Source organism: Chroicocephalus ridibundus, chromosome 4 (genome assembly GCF_963924245.1).
Source record: "Chroicocephalus ridibundus chromosome 4, bChrRid1.1, whole genome shotgun sequence".
Classification (NCBI taxonomy): Eukaryota; Metazoa; Chordata; class Aves; order Charadriiformes; family Laridae; genus Chroicocephalus; species Chroicocephalus ridibundus.
In genome coordinates, this window is record NC_086287.1 from 95,353,538 (window position 1) to 95,365,959 (window position 12,422).

General features: G+C 58.8%; 2 protein-coding genes across 3 annotated transcripts in view; both read left to right on the forward strand.

Annotated features, from left to right (window-relative positions):
• Positions 1-2,179, forward strand: part of LOC134515692 (uncharacterized) — a 128,883-nt gene extending 126,704 nt beyond the window's left edge. Inside the window, exon 4 of one of the 2 annotated variants that reach the window (XM_063334941.1) lies at positions 1,378-2,179. In XM_063334941.1, coding sequence (XP_063191011.1) covers positions 1,378-1,381 — 4 coding nt within the window. In that variant the 3' untranslated portion in view covers positions 1,382-2,179. The remainder of the gene's footprint in view (positions 1-1,377) is intronic. The other variant, XM_063334940.1, reaches the window with a different exon arrangement.
• An 8,273-nt stretch (positions 2,180-10,452) lies between these two features.
• Positions 10,453-12,297, forward strand: PMFBP1 (polyamine modulated factor 1 binding protein 1). The gene is made up of 2 exons (XM_063334943.1): positions 10,453-11,537; positions 11,623-12,297. Exons 1-2 carry the CDS (start codon positions 11,376-11,378, stop codon positions 11,848-11,850), a joined length of 390 nt encoding a protein of 129 aa, XP_063191013.1. The 5' UTR covers positions 10,453-11,375; the 3' UTR covers positions 11,851-12,297.
• Positions 12,298-12,422: the final 125 nt, after the last annotated feature.

Below are 12,422 nucleotides of genomic sequence, written 5' to 3' on the forward strand. Positions count from 1 at the left end.
TTGAGGGAGACAATGGCATTAGACTGGGCTTCCCTTAGTTTTTACTCTTTTTTTTTTTCCTTTTTTTTCCCCCTCTATTTTCCTTCTTTTTTTTTCCCTGCCGTAGGCTCAGCGTGTACCATCTGAGCACGCTCAAAAGCATTTTTGTTGTAGTTGCAAGTATTTGTTTCTCAGGAAGGAGTTAGGCCACATGAGGATGAAGTCTGGTTAAGCTAAAAAAAAATGCAACTATTTTTCCTGTGGTTAGAATTATTTTTAACACTAGTAATTTTTTACATGCAAGTATTTTTCCACTCATTCCGTAACTCAGGAATAGTTGGAAGGAGGTTCATCAAACATTTGAATTAAATGCATCTCCGTGCAGGGGCTCAGCATGGAAAATTTTAGCTGCAAAACAGAAGCGTTTCAGGAGTTGAGCCCGAGAGTGACGTGGTGATGTCCACGGTCCCCTCAGCCCGCAGACACTGATGCGCGTGTGGCCCCAGCTCCCGCAGGAGCAGCCCCTCTGAGCAGGACTGAAAGCCTCTGTAGAGCTTTCAGCCCGAGATCTCTTCTGGTTCTTCACATCAGCTTACCCAGGGCTCACCCGGGGCCTGGGTCACCCCTTCAAGCACAAGCCCATCAATATGCCCCCAGACAAGCCCAGGGACGGGTGTGCTGGCCCAGGGCACCAACGGGGGCAGTGAAGACCCAGTACGGTGTCTCCCACCCTGTCACAGGACCACCAGAATTAGTGTCTGCTTTGGAATCAGTATCTGGGTGAACAGGGGTGGAAACTAGTTCAGGGAACTACTGGAGAGAGCCCAGCGTAGGGCAACAAAGATGATGGAGGGGTCGGAGCGTCTCCCTTATGAGGAAAGGCTGAGAGAGCTGAGGCTCTTTAGCCTGGAGGAGAGAAGGCCGAGGGGAGACCTTACTAATGTTGACAAGTATCTAAAGGGTGGGTTTAAGGAGGATGGTGCCAGACTCTTTTCAGTGGTTCCCAGTGACAGGACGAGGGGTAACGGGCACAAGCTGGAACATAGGAAGTTCTGAACAAATATGAGAAAAAAACTTCTTTATGGCAAGGGTGACAGAGCCCTGGAACAGGCTGCCCAGGGAGGGTGTGGAGTCCCCTCCTCTGGAGACTTTCAAGACCCATCCAGATGCAGTCCTGAGTGATGTGCTCTGGGCCACCCTGCTTTAGCAGGGGAGTTGGACTAGATGATCTCTAGAGGTCCCTTCCAACTCTGAAAAATTCCGTGATTCCATGATTCCGTGATTCCGTGAAACAAGCTATCCAGACTTTGTTTTAAATGTCCACTAATGGCACATCTCCTCCCGCAGTCAGTTTACTCTGCCAAGAGTTAACTATTAATGCATATGCTTTATTTCCAGTTGAAGTTTGGCTTGTTTCATCTTACAGTCGTCAGACTGAGATGTACTTTGGCCTGCTAGATCTAAGAGCCTTCTGTTATCTAAGAGACTCTGTTCTCCACAAAACCACTTACATACAGATCCGTGAGCAAATTACCCCTCACTCTCCTCTCCACTAGACCCTGCACGCAGCATCACTCGAGTCTTGCAGGCTGAGGTGGTGCCTGTGCCTCCTCTTGGAGCCCTTCCCAGATCTCCAACATCCCCCTGCACCGGGAGCACCGGAGCACGCCAGCTCCCACCACCACCAAGAGACCACAACTCCTTGTTGAGATGTGCCCGTCGCTGACTCGGGGATCCCGTTGACTCGCCAGCCCACAGCTTCCTCTGAGCACCCACGAGCCCCTGATTCATCTCCAAGGCTGCTGCATCTTCCACCGAGCCCGTGTTCCCGGGACAGGTCCCTGTACCACTGGAGCAGCGTCCGTGCTTTGCTCCTGGAAGCAGGATTTTACATTTTGCAGTGACCTGGTGTCATCTGCCTGCACCTGGCGTACCACAGCACCCAGACTCTCTGTAGTGGTGGGACGTCTCCTTTGCTGTCCCCCCGTCCCCGTCTGAGAGAATTTGTCATTAACAATTTAATCAGCCATTTCTTTGTTTTCTTCCTCCATTTGTTCAGTAAAAATGCTGCTGTCTGCTCTGACATAGGCGCCTCACAGGTGCTGGAGGAGTTCACCATCCTCTGTGCTTCTTCGCACATCCCAAGAGTTTGCTTGTATTAAAGTGATCCCGTCTGGGTTTTACTCCAAACTGATTTTTCCTTTCCATTTGCTCGGTGGCAGTATATTCATTGGGCGCTGGTGCAGAGACCGCGCGGTCCAGGAACCCACCTGGAGAGAGCGAGGCAGCGTTTGGGCTGGGCTGGGCTGGGGGAAAGCGTGGGCGCAAACGTGCGGGCTCACCTTTGGTGGGAAGGCAGAAGTTCCTTGCATTACAAGGTGCTTGCAGTAGAAATACTGCACTGGCAAAAAGAAACCCAAAAAACCATCTGTGGGCTTGACCCACGCTGGTGCCAGTAGATGTATCTGGTCAAAACCCGGTAGGATTACAGGGAGGGTCTGTATTATCAGCATGCACATTAAATACTGAAATTTAACTGAAGTGACAGTGGCTGTACAAAGGCAGCATTCCCTCCGCCATTCTGTGAAGGGGACCGTAAAGAAAAGGCTGTCAGAGAAAGGCGGGTTAAAACGCAGGAAGAGACTTCTAAGCTATTAAACAGTTTATGTACTTGGAGAGTTCTTTTAAAATACCATCCAAACCCATCAGGTGTATCACGGAGTTGGTCCTAAGATGATGCTCAGGACATGAGCATCGGACATGTCTAGACAATGTGAGATAAAGCAAAGAAAATAAGGATATAAAATCCGCCCTGTCCAGAGGATTTTTCCTGTTTCCCATGTGCAAAAGCGTGATCATTGCTTTTTAAAAACCAGCCCTTTAGGATGGCTGCTGGGAGATAATACCCAGCCATGGAGGAGGCTGGCATGGGTTGACTCCGAGCAGCAGAACATGTGGCAGTGCCCCACGCAGCCCCTCGGCCAGCGGAGAGCTGCCCGGGGCTCCCAGGGCATCGGGCCTCTGTGGAAGGGAAGAGGCGGCGTTTTCTCCAGGCTCACGTTGCCGGTGACTCCAGATCCGTTCCCGTTACGCAGCTGATCACAGGCAGGACACTCTGACCTGTGTTTTTGTTAGCTGGCCGTGTGGATGTTTGTGAACTGCCCCCTCGTGTGTGCACCGTGCCCGACTCTGCCGTGGCTGGACATTTGGTGGCACAAACAGCCGCCGTTGTGTCTGACACACCACTGGTGTGTGCAAATGCCGCGGCTGCGACCGCGGCCGCACGAGCTATTTATGCATTCACATAGTTACAAGCAAGACCTTAACTTATCTCTGCTTCGGCTTCCCTGTGCAAAATGGGGATAATAACACTTGCTCATTTTGCAGAAGGGCTCTGCAGTTCAGTTCATGAATATAAAGTAGCTCGAGATCCTCTGATGGAAGGTGCTAGAGATGGACAAAGAGGGAGTAATGGCACAAAGCTGACTAAGTCCCAAGCACTGGTCTCACCCAGTCGCACTGTGTTTGCTAATCCAAGTGTGTAATCAGCATATACAGGGGCGACATGTTGGTTCAGGCTGTGTAATACACAGCAACTTCAAAGCATGCTCTCCGTATGAGCTCCCGCTTCCCGAAAGGGGCAGGCGGGATCTGTGCGCGCAGCCACAAAGGGCTGGCGATGCACGGATGAAAATGGAGAGCGGTCTGGTAGCAGGAGCGCGAGATGGGTGTAGATCTAAATACAGACATGGTGCCGCTCCTGGAAACAGAAAACATCTAAATCTCTCTCCTCCCTCCCCACCTCTGCCTGTCAGCTCTTCCGAATGAAGTCCCAGCTTTGTTTTCCTGATTTCCATTTTGTATCCTAAAATATTCACTCCAAGTTCCGCTTGACAGACATCCCTAATCTAATCTCCATGTCTGCTTTCTAATTTTCGCAGTCAGGATAAAACAAATTGGCTGGCGTTAATTGCCTGTGCAGCGGCCTGGAGCTTTGAGCCGTGATTTACGAGCTCAGAGCAGGCGCTCTGCAACACATTTTTCTTAATTTATTTTTAATGAGTCTCTCAATTAATTTTCTTGGAAACATCTTAATGATGTTGGAGGCGGGTGTTAATGAGGTTTGTACCGGCGCCTCATTTTGCATATTTTAAAGTACTGAATGGCATCACAAGCAAGCTCCCAGTCCTAAAACAGAAAAAAAGCTTAAGGCTGTAGGGAGGGAGCCCCTCTGCAGCCACCGCTGCTGCCTCAGCTCAGGCTTTCAGTACCTATGGGCCAGTTGGTGACTTTGAACGTCGGGCAGCCGAAGTCGGCCGAGCCCGCAGGGAGGGACGATGCCGGCAGCGCGGGAGGGACGAGGGCAGCGCTGGGGCACGGCTGGTGGCTGGACGCTTCTGAACAGACAGGATCGAAGCCTGGACTCACCGCCTGGGCATGCCACAGCTCTCCCCGACACCCCCGTGCCGGCATCCCCCGTGGCATGGGTTCCATGTCTCCACGTCCCCCCAGCCAGACCCTCTGGGTGGGAGCACCCCGGGGCGCGGGGGCCGGGCTGACGGCTGTGGGGTGCTCAGGGGCGTCTCCGCCGGCTCACGGGGTCCCCGGTAATTGCTGGTGCATGTGCCAGGGAGAGGCAGCAGCTGGATCGCCTTTGTTTTCTCTCAGCACGTCAGTCTTCATTAAACCAGAGGGGAATGAAAAGGGATTCACTTTTGTCCCAGCCAGAACGTGGCAGCTGTTTAATTTCAATTAACGTGGCACTGAAAAGAATAACATTACGGCAGTAATTAAAGCGAGACAACTCCCACCCCCAGCGCTGCACGGTGCCGGCTCACCCAGCAGAGGGTCCAGTTTGGCCCCCCAGGTCCTCCCAGCACGGGGCGAACACGGGCGGGCAGCTGTGGGTCAGGGCTGTGGGGCTGGAGCAGGGTTGCGCGCTGCCAGGGCAGGCGCTGCCCGCAGCCCCGGGGCAGCGGGATGGGCAGCAGGTCGGCTGGAGGCGAGGACAGGAATGGCGGTGGGTCAGAGGTGCCTGGGCGCAGGCAGCCAACACTCACCTCCGGAAACATGGTCCCAAGGCACAGCCCCACAGCCCCATGGCTGGCTCCACGCAGCATAGCGCAGCTCAGCACAGCGTGGCACAACGCAGCACGGCGCTGCGTGTTGCGCAAGGCAACATGGCATGGCAGAGCTCAGCGCTGTGCGGCACGCATGGCAGGGCAGAATGGGCCGTCGCAGCACGGGCAGTAACCAGCCCGGCAGTGGGCATGGCCTGGCGGCACAGCCAGCACTGCTGCGAGCAGTAACAAGGGCAAACAAGGTGGCAAAGGGCCACCTACGCCATGGCTGCAAAGTGCATGCTACTGGGGGACGCAGAGCGATGCCGAGCCATGCGGAGCTGTGCCAACATGTGCTGCGCAGAGCTGGGCCATGCAGAGCGGCGCTGGCTGCGCTGGGCTCAGCCCCAGCGTGTCTGCCATGTGCAGGGTGCTGCCGGGGGGGGCAACCGGCTTTAATTAATAAGGCCGTGATGGAGCACCAGGGCAGAGGCTGGCAGCCGGGGAGGCTCTGTGCCCTGATGAGGCTCTGTGCCCTGGCTGCCACCACCTGAACAGGACCGAAACCCACAGGGAAATTTTGTTCCCTTGCACTGGTAGAAATTAGGGCTAAATTCAATTGCGTTCCGCACAGCGGGGGTTAAGTGGCCCCGCTCGCTCACAGGGCTGTTGGTGCTGCCTGCTCCCATTGCCTGTGGCTGCGACCCGCTGGTGGAGCAGGTCGCCATGGCAACCGATGATTTCTATTATGGTACATCTGCGTTCGCCTTCTGGGCCCAGCTTGGCCTTGGAAATTTCCAGTTAAAACACTTACCTGAGAAGCTGCACCGAGCGCCAGCGAGGGGCGAGAGCGCAGGGAGCCCTGTGGCACAGGCAGCTGGGGCCAGCGGCAGGTGTGTGCCCAGGGCATTGCCGTGCAGCCATGCTGAGGGCAGCGCGGGCACCCAGGGACCCGCTCTGCCACCCTGAGCCCAGGCAGGGAGTGCAGGCCAGCCACAGGCTGCCCAGAGCCCCGTCCACTGCCCCCACCTCAGCGAGCATGCTGGCCTGGCCAGCAGCCCCCCCACCCAGGCACCACAGACCCCATTTCACCAGCCTGCCAGCCCATCTGCACCAGCAGTTTGCCTCGACGGACGGGTTTCATACCTCTGCACTGCTGCACACCCAGCCACACTGCCCCTCTCTCTCTGTGGTCACTGTTTTATGCAGTCCTTTCCTTTGGCAGCGCGGCAGATTGCACCCGTGCCTCCCACCCGCCGCAGGGTGACTGTGGCCCAACGGGATGGGGCACGTCTCCTGTGCCCCAGGAACGGGCTGGAGGTCGCTGCCTGCCAAGACTGATCCCTCCTGCCAGCACCAGTCCATCCCCTGTGCCCTGGCTGATCGTTTTGCTTAAAGCCCTGGGTGAAGGTTTGCAGCAGGGCTGCACGGCTGGATTTCCCTCTGCAAAAGCCACTTGCCCTCTCCCCAGCAGATCCCTGATGCCCATGTGCCTGCTGACCTGGGTGTCTGGTAACTCCAGCAGCAGCCGGGCTGACGGCCAGGCTCATCTCCCTGCTCAGAGCCTCTCCTCGCCCATGGGGCCTGTGGCCCTGCCGTCCCTGCGACGGGTCCCTCCATGCGTGGTGTGTAGAGCGGAGGGGCCACACTGCACGACCGCCCACCGCCCGGCCGCTGCCCTCACACCGCCTGGGCAGCCCCGGGCCCGATTTGTCCACATTTACTGTAACACACACAGAGGCAGAAAGTTTGTTTTGGGGTTGGGTTTGGGTTTTTTTATGCTATCGATCTGGTGCTTTAAGAAGGGAAACAAAATCTCCTTGGCTGTCTAAACACTATTGATCTGTGCTGGGAAGCCGCATGGACAGGGAAGGGCGTGGAGAAATTGAAATTTCATTTCCGACAACTTGTTATTTTTACCCCTTCGGGCAGGGAGAAACACGGAGCAGAGGCCCCAGTTGATGTGGTCAATGGCTCCCCCGGGAGCTCGGCGCAGCCCTGGGGGCATCTCGGGGAGCCACAGGCCGGCACAGTGGGAGGCAGCTGTGCCCGGCTGTCCCAGGGCACGGCCCCGAGCGTGGCGTCACTGCGGGCCTGCAACATGTCCTGGGGCCAGCAACAGGGACAGAGCATGGCAGGAGGACGGCGCAGGGGGTTAGCACAGAGAGAGAAGGGGGTGCAAGGCGTGAGGCCCAGCCATGGCATGAGGCTGCGGCAAGGCTCACCACGTACGCCAGTGCTGGGAATGCCAGCGGGGTGGGACGGGGCTCGCTGGCTGCACCAGCACCGGGAGGAATTCCCCAGTGCACGAGGTCACCAGGTTCTGGTTCTGGGCATTGTCCCCAGAAGTGGGCCAGGGCAGGGGCTGCAGGCAGGGCCGTGTCACGACGTGGCAGGGACAGAGCGTGGTCGAGGAGGAGCATGCCACATGAAGGCTTGGGTGAGGGCTGCAGGCGGTGGGGGGGGGGGCCGTGCTCTGCGAGAGAGGGCAGGCGCTGCTGGAGGGGACGGCCATGGGCTCCCATGCAGCTCTGCCGTGCTCCTGCAGGACCCCCAGCGTCTCCCACTGGCACCAGGAGCCCCTGCAATGGGGAGCTGCAGAGGTGATGCCATGGGATGGTGGGGCTGCTCCAGGCAGGGCTGGGTGACATCCCTGGCTGTCCCCTCCCTGGGACCGAGGGTTATCTGGGGCCGGTGGGAAAGGCCTGTCCCATGTTGTGGTCCCTCTAGCAGTGAGAGAATGTCCAAAATGTGGCATGGCCAGGGAGCTTCCTGCACCTCTGGGCCAGCCTGAGGGTCCCCGTGGAGGGCTGCCAGAAGTGGAGGAGGCAACATCCAAGCAGAGCAGCTCCATTCAGCAGCTTCAGCAGGAGACGGAGACCTGGCAGCCCCAAGTGAGTCATGCCGGACCCCACTCCCACCCCAGGCACCGGTTGTGTACCCACAGGTGGCCGGGTGCTAGAGGAAGCCCTGTGCCATGAGGCAGCTCATCCCCCTGGGCTGGGGAAAGCACGAGGGCTCAGGGGCAGCCATTCCTGCCGTGGCTGCTCTGGTCCCACTACCACCTTTCCCACAGCAGCCACAGCTCACCCTGGCATGACTGCAGCGCCGAGTGCCAGCAGTGTCGGGGGCTCGGCTGCTCATGAGCCCAGGGGGACTATCAGAACACACACATGGGGGGTGGTGCCTAGGTCTGCACCCCACCAGTCATCAACACGCTCCAGTGCTGCTCTCTGACCAAAACCTGAACTGCCAGTGTTGTTGCCCAGTGCCGGGCAGGAGCTGCAAGATGGGCTGGCCACAGCAGTGAGCCAGACAGATGCTGCTCATGTGTCCTAGGGCCAAAGGCAAGCGTCGGTGCTGGAGCCACGGCAAAGGGAGCCCCAGGCATACCAGGACACAGAGCAGCAGGAGCTGGAGCCAGCACAGCTGCTGGCCTCAATGCTGGAGCTGCACCTGGACTTCTTCAGGGGCAAGAACCGCGAGCGGCTGGACAAGCTGCAGCAGCAGGAGAGCGCAGTGGAGCAGAAGCACCAGGACTTGATCTCCCTGATGCAGCAGTACCAGGCAGTGATAGGCAAGGTACTGCTGCTGGGCATGATGGTCACAGCCCAGGCTGCATGAGTCGCCCACCCTTGGCCATGCGTCCCCCACAGCCATCCCATCACAGGCTAGGCATCATGCCTGCCCAAAAGGCCTGCCTGTGCAAACAGCTGGTGACCGGCCCCCTCAGGGGAGGGCAGGGGATGTCCTGCCACCCACATGTGGGACACAGACTTAGCACTGCACCCTGAATGGGACAGCCCAGATGCAGGACAGGCATAACCGGCATGGCCCAGTCCACCCAGCTGAGCCAAGCCTGAAAACTGAAGCCCCCAGTGGCTCCACTGACACCCTGGGCACCATCCCAGCCTCACCAGCAGGCTGGGCTCACCACTCACCTCACGTGCCCGTGCCCTGGCATGGGTCAGGGACCGCGGAGATGCCTTTCCAGGGCTGTTGGATGTCCAGCAGATACTGACGCAACAGGAAGGGCACTGGAGGCCTGCACAGGGAGGAGAGGGCTAGGAGCCATCCTACCTCCCACCTGGCACAGACCACATCCTTCTGCCACAGGCGCTCCCCAATAGTCCGGTGCCCGGGGGTTGTCCCAAACTAGCTGCTTCTCCAGCCCCAGCCCTTCCACAGCAGGGGTACAGGGCAATCGAGGGGGTCCCACACCCTGCTGGGTACACACAGGCCAGTGACGCACCTCCCCACAGGAGCAGAAGGATGAGGCGGTGCAGACAGAGGTCACCTCCTACGTGGCCGCCCACAGCCATGCCGACACCAGCTACAATATCCTGAAGGAGGAGCGCACAGAGCTGCTCGAGCAGGTCAGCGCTGGCAGCCCAGCAGCCGCAGCACCCATGCGTGGCACCAGGCTGGAGCCAGCAGAGGGCACATGGCTGGGCTCCTCACACAGGTGGTGGTAGATGCAGAGATGATGCACTGCAGGCAGAAACCGGCAGCTGAGGAGCAACAGTACCAGGCACAGGACATGCAGATGGGGAGGGCGGCCAAGTGGAGCAGTACTGAGGAAGGTGGGGTGGGCGAGGAGGGGGACATCCAGGGCTACAGGGCTGGGACACGTAAGGGCTGGAGCCTGCAGCCAGCACCCTGGGGTTCCATGCTTTTGGTGTCTCCAGCGAGGAGAGCAGGCCCAGCCAGAGCTGGAGCCCATGGCTTGCCCCGATGGCAGAGAGCGGGAGCAAGGAGGCATCTGGCACCCATAAGGGTGAGCGCACACAGGGCTGGAGGGTGACGCAGGAAAGCACCCTAGGAGGCAGCGGGCAGTGCCTCCCCACCAGTTACCGCAACATCCATGTGCTACAGCAGCACTCGGTCCATCCTGAAGCAACAATGGGGGAGACAGCAAAGCCCTGTGAGCACCACAAGCTCCCTGTGCTCTTGGGGCACCACCAGTTGCCAAGTTACAGGGCAGATGCTGTTTCCCTGTGCAGTTCTGGGAAGGTGGAGAGGCAGCTCCCCAAGCCTGGGGGGAAGCAGCCAGAGGGGCATAGGTTTGGGAGCAAACGTCCCAAAATCGCACTGCAGGGCTGAGCCCTGCTCCGCTTCCCACAGAAGCCCTGGGACGGGGCCGGGGGGAAGGCAATGCCAGCCAGCGTCCACTCTCTCAAGCAGCCCAGGCGCTGACAGAGCAGCTGCCAACCCTGCAGAGTGCAGAGGAGCAGCCATGCCCACGTGTGGGGAAGGACGTGCCACGTGAGGCCAGCGGCGAGGTGGAGGCCGAGCTGCAAGCACTGCAGAAGCCCACAGCCAGCAGCAAAGCCGAGCAGGCACAGAGCGGGTAGGCAGGCCCTGAGGTTGGCTGGCCCTGGCACAGCCAGAGCCCAACCAGGGTTCTGCCCCTGCTTGCTCCATCAAGGGAGGCCACCTGGGGCTGCCACAGCTCAGGCTGTGCCCTCGTCCCCAGGGACCTGGCAGCGCAGCTCCAGGCAGAGCTGAGCCAGTGGCAGTGGAAACAGCAGGTGACCCTCGAGCAGGCGCTGAGACACATGCACGCTGCGGCCCATGCCAAAGAGAAGCTGCAGAGGAGCCAGGAACAGCTCCAAGCCCTGAGGGAGCAGGTAGGCAGTGGGCAAGACCTGCTGTGGGGGTCCCTCTGTCAGCCTGGCCCCAGTCTCCTCTGCGCCCATGGATAAGCCAGCGCCTGCCCAGTGCCAGGAGCAGGCTACCACGCCATGAGAGCTGCAAGGGGAGCCGTACTATCAGCAGAATAGGAAGGAAAAGCTCGATCCAGAGCTGCAGCAGGTGAAGGAGTGGACGAGCACCCTCGAGAGAGAATAAAGCCCTGGAGCAAAGCCTGTGCTGCAGGAGTGGGCAGGGAGCTGGGACGGGCAGCAGAAGGGAGGGCACAGACCTCACTCTGGCAGGAAGCAGCACTAGCACAGCGACGCAGCACCCACTAATGCTTTGCCTTCTCTGCAGCTGAGAGCACAGGAGGAACAGAGCCAGGGCCTGCGGCAGAGCCTGGCTTGGCTGCAGGAGAAGCTGGGAGCCACCCACAACCAGGGGCAGCAAAGTCTGCAGCAGCTCAGCAGAGCCAAGGAGACCATCCAAGACCTGCGCCAAGAAGTGACCTCCAACAGAAAGCACCTAGCAGAGCTGCTGCAACAGGTGAGGGCAGGGACAGCACAGCCCCAGGATGCAGCCATCCACCATACAGCCCTCGGTGCCAGAGCCCTTTCCTGCTTCAGGACAGCACCAGCCCCTGGGGGGAGCCCCATCCTTCCCACGGCTTGGCCAACCACCCTCCCTGCCCCACAACTTTGCATGCAGGTGCAGGACATGGCCACCTTGCAGGCAGAGCTGGCCCAAGCCCAGCAAGAGAAAGCCAAGCAGGAGGAGAAGATTGCAGCCTACGAGGAGGAGAGGCAGCAGCTCCACTGGGAGCTGAGGAAGCTGCAGGGGTCCCAGGAGCAGGTCAAGCAGGAGGTAAGCATGTCCCAAGCCTTCACCCAGGCCACCGGCAGTCTGCGCTCCACCTGCATCTCTCACTGCCTCTCTGTGCCACCGGCAGGTCCATTCCCTCCAGAAGAGGCAGCAGGAGCTGAGCAGCCGAGCCCAACACTGGCAGCAGCTACACCAGGACAGCGAGCGAGCTCTGGCTATGAGAGAAAAGGAGCTGGTGGTTTGCAAGGTGGAGATGGCTTTCCTCAAGGAAGATCTCAGCAAGGCCAAGGAGCAGGTGCAGGATAGAAACAGGCAGCACCACAGCCCAAGAGCAGGAGCGCAGGCTGGGCCCTAGCACCAGGGAACAACAGATCCTGGCCCACAGGCAGGGGAGAAGTAGAGAGGACAGGAGCGGGGACAGCATACTGCAGATCCCAGGCCACCAAGGGAGGAGACCGTGGGTCTAGCAGCAGCAGGGCTGAATATTTTGTTCTCCTTAAACCAGCCCTCTTTTCCCTGTTGCTAGAACAAAGCCCCTCAGCGTAGAACTACCATGTTATGACAGAAGCTCACAGCCAGCAGTGCTGAGGTAATGGTTCCTCTCCAGAGCAGCTCTCTCAAGGCATCGGCATCTCCAGACCCTCTGCTCAGCCCCAAAGGCTGCTGCCCCAGCCAGCCTGGTCTCTCCAACTGCCTTCAATCCTGGGCTCATAGAGGCTGGGAAGAGCAACCACATGCTCGTTCACACGTGGCACAGGGGGTCATTCTTTCCAGGTAGAAACTCTGCGCTCTTCCCACACTCTGGCATGCTCTGATAGCAGCAGGCTGGACCAGGAGAAGGAGCTGGTGCTGGTCAACATCAGCCAGTATGTGAAGGAGCAGATGTGAGCGAGAAGCCTTACCAGAGTAAAGAGAGGCAGGTGGCTG